Raw genomic sequence first — 7338 nt, forward strand, 5'->3', positions numbered from 1 at the left:
ATTTCAATTATGCATCTCAACTTTTCTTCCCCTTGGTTGAATTTTTGCATTCTTTAACGTGGTTAATTATAGTATTACTGTTCAATTTTGAATTTTGAATCATTTAAGGGAAGAGGAGGGTCAAATTCTATTTATTTCATTCAATGTTTAAGGGAAGGCTCAAAACCTAGTGCAAAATGCACGTAAACCATTTGTCTGTGTTCGTGTCAAAAGCAGTATATCTCAATGGCCAGGTCCCTTGACATTGTAGCCTTCAAAAATGAATACGACTACGTATGTCCCCAACTAATTTACACCTTCGAAAGTAGTTACTTATTAACAAAGAATCATCCAAAGAAAGCTTAGTGAAATGGATTTGGGTAGCACATTGGACCGCATGAGGCAACTTTGAAGCATCAAACTTGTAGAATTGGGAAAGTTTTTTTTCCGACTTTGGAATGGCAAATAGTAAAATCTCTTCAAGTCTTCTGTAACCAAAATGCATTTACAAAAGATCCAACTAAAATTCAAAGGGAAAAACTCTAGCAAAACAAGAAGAGTGAACCAGAGATAAGATGTCATTAAAAGAAGAGGAAGGGTAAAACTAGACTACTTAGAGCTTCAAGGACAAGTCAAGCTTCAACTCATCTTGCTTTGTCTTGAAATGGTTAACACTATCCACCCACCAATATCCACCCATCCCCTCCGTGGCTGGACCCAACTTTCGTGTACTAGTTTCGAATCTTGCAGCTGCATTACTTGCTGATGATCCAGCATTAATTCCCACATGGAATTTCTCCATGGAAAGGTGCCCGATTGCCGGTTTTGAATCAATAGGCCTTCTAGACCATCCATTATGCCCATAAATATGGGCTGACGGAAGAAAAGCTGGCTTGTGGATCATGGAGTGCACTTGAATTCCAAGCGATTTATTAAAAGAGCCATGCAAAGGGAGGGAAGCCATGCTAGAATATCGACTAAGATGCGCATTGGGGTGCCCAAAAGCTGCAAAAGAGGCTGCACCAATCCGCTGCCCTCGTTTTGCTAGTGTTCTTTCTCGCTTGTGCGCATTTTGGTGCCCTCCTAGAGCCTGTGAGCTATAGAATTTCCTTTGGCAATAGTTACATGAAAAAACTCTAGGCTCAGTTTCGTTACCTTGAGGAGTTTCCAGGGAATCTTGATCATCGGATGAATCCGTCTTGAAACAGTCGATGAGATTGAGTTCAGGCTTCAACTCAGGATTCGAATTGGAATCATCTTTGCTGGAGAGGCTCAGATCCAATACAAGATCATAGTTCACATCTTGTTGGTGTTCATGGTCTTCTTCTTCCGGTTGCTTTCCTTCTTTCTGGCTATCCATTGAGGTTCTCAGGCTCGCAGCTGGGCCATTTGATACAGAGATGATGCTTGAAGTTTCAGAGAGAGATGGCTCTGACTTTAGAGGCTCCATGTTGTGGGAGGTGAATATGATATGTGCGAATTTACTCCTCGTGAGGTTGAGCAGGAAGAGGGTTTAATAGAAAGAAAGGTGAAATGTTTTATGTATATTGTAATAAATGCACCGAGCAATTTCAAAGCTGAATATATATAAGTACCACTGTTTTACAGTTACAAGGTCTTAATATTGCAAGACTTGGAGAGAGAAAAGAAAAGGGGGAGGGGGAGGGGGAGTTGTGTGTTTTATCAAACATTTTGATTGAAACTCGAGAGGAACACACACGTACCTTTTTTTTCTTGCATATACCCCAGTAAGAGTGTGTCTCCTACTTTTTCTTGTCTTCCCACTCTTGTCTCTATACATTCCTTGTCTTTGAGATTTAGCCTTTTTGGGGTATATTCAAGGCTATAACTTGTGAGCAAAACAATCCAAGATAAAAAGCAGCTAGGGCTGCTTTTGTGGGATTCCAAAAATTATGTAGCTCTAGAATGGACTTATCCTAGAACACATGTGGTTTTCTAGAGTCTTATACCAAGGTTGCCTATACCTGATATTCCATCTTCCAAAAATCCTCACAACCTTCTTCTGTCCTTTGCCCTTCTCTTGCATCGCACAGGTTTTGTCCATTCAAGTAACGTCACTTGTCCAAATCCCATCCAATGTTATTAATAAGAGTTACCACACATCCCTCATGACTCGTTTGCTTTGCGGTATGGAATAAAATATAATAAAATAATTATTTTATAAAAATAAAATAAAAAAAATAAAAAAAATAATTATTATATTGTTTGATTCATGAAATAGAATAGAGTAAGAATTATTATTATAACTCATTCTTATATTTTGTTGATAGGAATAATTTTGAAATAGTTAAGAAATAAATGATAAAATTATCTTTTATTATAATTTATTAAATTAGAAAAAATTATTCATTACTATAAACTTTTTCAATCTTTTAATTTTATTTTTATTAAAAATTTAAAATATTAATAATTTATTATTAAATTATTAATATGATTTTTTATTTCAATTTCTTCTTATTTTGTCTCTATTTGCATTTTCATTTTTTAATCTTTTAATTTTTATTTTCATTCAAAATGTAAACATTAATAATTTATTATTAAATTATTAATTTATTTTTTTATTTTAATTTATTTTTACTTTTTTTTTATTTTTATTTTTTTATTTGTAGAGGTTTTAATTATTTTCAATAAATAGGGATATTTTTGTCTAATAAATTTTTGACTCTATTCCATAGTCATGGAATAGCCATTAACATGAGAGGGGTGGGGAATGGCTAATCCAAGATTTTAGAGAATAGCCATTACTTGAAATGGCTATTCCCCATTTCAAAAACCAACCAAACAAAAAGAATAAAAATGAAAAAAGAGTAAGGAGGGAATGGCTTAGCTATTCCCCCCGTACCAAATGTGCCATCAATGTATTTACTGGTCACAGATTAGGAATATTTAAGACATTCAGCCATGTTTTTGACGTGACTTTAAACTTTTTTGTTAGGGAAGTTGGGATCAATAGCTTCATCTTTAAAATTCTTGATGGAAAATCCATCTCTCTCTCTCTCTCTCTTCATGTCAGGTTTCCAGGGCAAATATACATTTAGATGCTTCCGGGGAAATGAAAAAAGAAAGAACCTATGGCCTGTCCACAGATTGTATGACGAAGATGGAAGTGGAGATCAGCTGTTGATTAGAGTTGGGACATTTTTTAACCAAAATGGGGTCATTTTTAATTAAGCTTCTTTACAGCTAAATGTCCTAACTAAGATAAACAGTTATTGCTCAATAATGATACACCTAATGTACCCAAAAAAAAAGGCACTTTTATCATTAATTTATAAGGGCTAGCTTATTATATTAATTAGGGCCTCATATCAAAAGTCTATTCCCCCTATATCAAATTTTGAATTGCTTGGCTCCTTTGCTAATTAATTACATCAGTTATTGCACTACTATATATATATATATGTATATGTATTAGCAGCATGATCAAAATGTTTATTAATAGAGACATGAAGAGATTAATGCAGATTCGAATCTAACTAATGACAAATAATTAATATTATTTTACATACCTAATATTGGTACGTACTGATACTTGGAGCTCCTTTGACAAGTGTGATCATTACGCGTACATTGATAAATACCCGCTATTCTTTTGGAATCAACTTGCATATGATAATTGCTCAGCTGATATTGATTTAAATTGGATATTCTTCGATGTTTACTAACAAACAAAGAAACTTAGTGATTAGAATCTAATTAGTTGCTTCAATACTGAAACCCCATTGGTTCTTACACCACTATATTAGGAAGAATTGTGATTTGAGTCCTTTCCCATGCTGAACAGTGAGCACATACAAAAGCAGAAAGTCGCCATCATTTTTTTGGATGCTTGCTTAATCACTTTATTACCACCTGATTTTACTTATTTATAGGGTAAATATTATATATATATATATATTTAAAGTTATTTATCTGAGCTATAATATTAAATAATCTTTCTGCGTAGACTGCACTGTACTTGTTCTCCGTGACTGATGGAAACATTGTTGAGATGTTGGTTGATGATCGATAATTGATCGGTGTATTTATTTCCTCACTGAAATAGGACAAAAATACTTGCTAGAAATGCTTGAAGTTGACATCACAACTTGAGTGAGAGCCTTCAATTTTCAGTTTCTTGTTAAGGCAGTGAATGGCCAAAGCTTTCTTTTTATACAATGTTCATCCCACCCTTCGAAAGTTTAGGTAGCTCTCATTAATTAATCCAAACCTCTTCTTTTGTATATAACTTTTATTGGTGTCTCCAAATATGAATTAAACCACTGGCCGTTGTCCCCTATTGCTGTTGTTATTACTTATATAACCTAGATATTGGACCAAACAGAAGGGGGGGAAAAGGGCAATGATAACTCCTACAACACTATCAAAAAATGGGAAGAATCTCTCTGTTTTTTCCCTCTAAAATTGCATTGTTAACACACACATGCACATACATAGAGTGTTTGATGATAACCAGTTGATTTAGATGACATATGTGGTCGAATGTTGCAATTAAAAATGTTAGGTAAGCTTGCATATTTCAAAAGATGACATTCTATTATATGCACGCCAATGAAATCTGTTAGACTATATCTAATCATCTATACTTCAACAAGAAATGATAGTTTTACAATACTTGCATCCATGTTACACCCAAGTTCTCATCTTCTTAAAATATTATTATCTCACTTCTCTCCCATTTTCCTTAGAGAATAATCATTTGACCAGTGATAGATACGTAAGAACCATTATTTTTAGCTTATTATATTTGTCTATTCTTCTTTCTCCTATTGCTTTTCCTCTTTTCATGGGAAGGGAAAGTGACAAAAAACAAAAGCGTCGGCATCAGAAATTTGGCAAATAAGCTGTAAGCAGCAGCTGAAATTAGACGAAGAAAAAAAAACTTGGGAAATTCAATCTTGACTGAGGAAAAATTAAAGCTACTTTTTTTCAACATACAGATTTAAAGCTTTATGGGAAAAAGTGCTAAGTCACATCAGGTGTCTAGCAGTTAGGTTGAAGTGCAGTTAAGTTTCAGATGCAATAGTAACATTAAATATTATTTGTTTTGTTTTTGGCTTTCAAACAAAAAGAGTAAAGAGAGAGCACACCTTTTTTCTTCCCCTAGATGTCATCTGCTGGTACACACTGATGGAAAGTAATTATAAACCCTAGCTAGCTAGGTTATAACTTTTACTGAAAAAACACTTAAAGTAATAAGCTTGCAGCAGAAGAAACTAAAACCCCCCCTAAATTTAGAAAAGAATAAAATAAAAATGAAGGATGAGATCTTCAAACCCTTCCATATAATGAAAATTTTCAGTACTGCAGACATTGCAGGTAGCCATTCTCAGCTATCTGATCTCACAGGGCAATTACTACTTGTGTCCTGCATTTTAGTAATTAAATAATAGCAATATAAATGAATTCAACCTTTCTACGTGTGTACAAACCGTATAAATGTCCATCAAGGGTGTAAAAAAATTTCAAATTAGATTTTGTGAGTACTTATCTATTTAACTAATTATTATTACTCAAAATAACACTTGTTATCTTGTGTCACGTAGTGTTTATATTGTATGCTTTTATGTGATAGTGTATGATGATGTAATATGCTAATATGATATATAAAGACAGATCAAAAATTTTTTTAAGTGATGTTATAATTAAAATATGATAATTAAAAAAATAAAATTTTTTTTAACATCATTAATTACATAAAACTTTAGTATAAGTAGTAGAGATTTTTGGTACTTCGGTGGTGTCAACTGACATCACTTGTATCGACATGGGTTCACTCTTATTGCAGAGACAGCTCAATAAGTTTAAAGGCCTAAAACAAAATATTCAAAGGAGACTTTTTTTTATTGAAATTATAAAAATTATTAAAATTTTATTCTTCTAGCTTTTTGCTATGCAAAATTTTTAATTAAACCTTTATAATCAAGTTCTTCTAATATTTCTTTTTTAATTGATAATATAGTCAATCCATTTAATTTTTATTGAAACATTGTTGATCTTAAATAAGATTTTATTAATTTTAGTTTTGAAAAACTTCTTTCTCCTAAAGTAACACTTACTGGAATTGTTAACATTATTCTAAAAGCAATATATGCACTTGGAAAAGAATCGAATCTTCTTATATGATTAAGTATGTCAATTGGACTGTTTTTTACTGTATAATTTCTTTTAAAATTTTTAACTCTGAAAATAAATCTAAACCATCAATATCAGAATAGTTATTATATTTTAAAGAACATTCAAAATTAAGGTAATATTCTTTTAAACTATTATCATCTAATGACTTCAACTTTTTACCGCTATATAGAAAGTAAAAAAATAATTAGTTTTATATATAGGAAAAAAAATAGCTATTGAAAATTATTAAATGATTTGATTGGAAATAAGAGAAATAAGTAAGAAAAAAATAGCTGTTAGAGATGATTATATACATATGACTGTTAGTTGATTGGAAATAAGAAAATATAGTTGAGAATTAATAGCATTTTAAAAATAAAAAAGTGATAGAAAATTGATATTTATTAGGCACATAATTAAAAAAGTGAGAAAACAAATAATTTTATTAATTATTTTTTACTTTTATATATTTTTTAATTTTTATATATTTTTAATATAATTAATTATATTATAATTATTATAAAATTATAAAGACTCCTTAAATTTGGGACCTCTCCAAATTGGGGGCCTAAAGCCTTTGCTTGGGTGGCTTCACCCAAGGGCCGGCTCTGTCTTGTTGACTTGACAACATGAACACATTATGTTTTCATTCTTTAAGTTAATGTCATGTCAACGTTACACGGATATAAAAATAACATGACATTTCAATTAATGACAGTTAGTCTACTATTAATTATAATAATTTATTTAACTCAAAATTAAAATATAAGGGTCTAATTCAACACAATAAAAGAACAAAAATTTATTCAATTTTTCTTAAATAATTTAAAAGTTCATTTAAAGTATTATGCCTAGTTAAATTCAAAAGAGAGAAAAATATGATTTTAATGTGTTCTATATTAAAATTTAAATTTATTTTACAAAATTGATGGTTTCATGATTTTTAATATCAAAAAGTAAAGAAAAATTGTAAAAAGTAAAATTGCATTAAATCTAAAAGAAAGAGATAATTTTGGGACATTTAGGAAAAAAGGGGACAAAGGGAAAGCATATAAAACAAGATTTGATATACATTGCGTCGGCTAAAATACTCTTGTTTTAAAAATTTTTTGGAGGCATATTAGTGTTAATTAATTTAATTAATTAGGGATATTTAGGCAGGATTAAATTATGTCACTTACTTTAATGTAATCCGTATATGAGTAAGGACAGTTTATGAAA

At 31.0% G+C, this 7338-nt stretch overlaps 1 protein-coding gene across 1 annotated transcript; it reads right to left on the bottom strand.

The window, feature by feature from the left end:
- Positions 1–445: 445 nt before the first annotated feature.
- On the bottom strand, positions 446–1711 carry ZFP1 (zinc-finger protein 1). The gene has a single exon (XM_007023329.3). The coding sequence runs from the start codon at positions 1427–1429 to the stop codon at positions 593–595; it is 837 nt and encodes a 278-aa protein (XP_007023391.3). The 5' UTR covers positions 1430–1711; the 3' UTR covers positions 446–592.
- Positions 1712–7338: the final 5627 nt, after the last annotated feature.

This window comes from Theobroma cacao, chromosome 6, assembly GCF_053813885.1.
Source record: "Theobroma cacao isolate CCN51 chromosome 6, ASM5381388v1, whole genome shotgun sequence".
NCBI lineage: Eukaryota > Viridiplantae > Streptophyta > Magnoliopsida > Malvales > Malvaceae > Theobroma > Theobroma cacao.

What these genes read in the sequence shown, in the direction of transcription:
- ZFP1 (XM_007023329.3), bottom strand. Translation starts at nt 1,429, where the DNA reads ATGGAGCCTCTAAAGTCAGAGCCATCTCTCTCTGAAACTTCAAGCATC.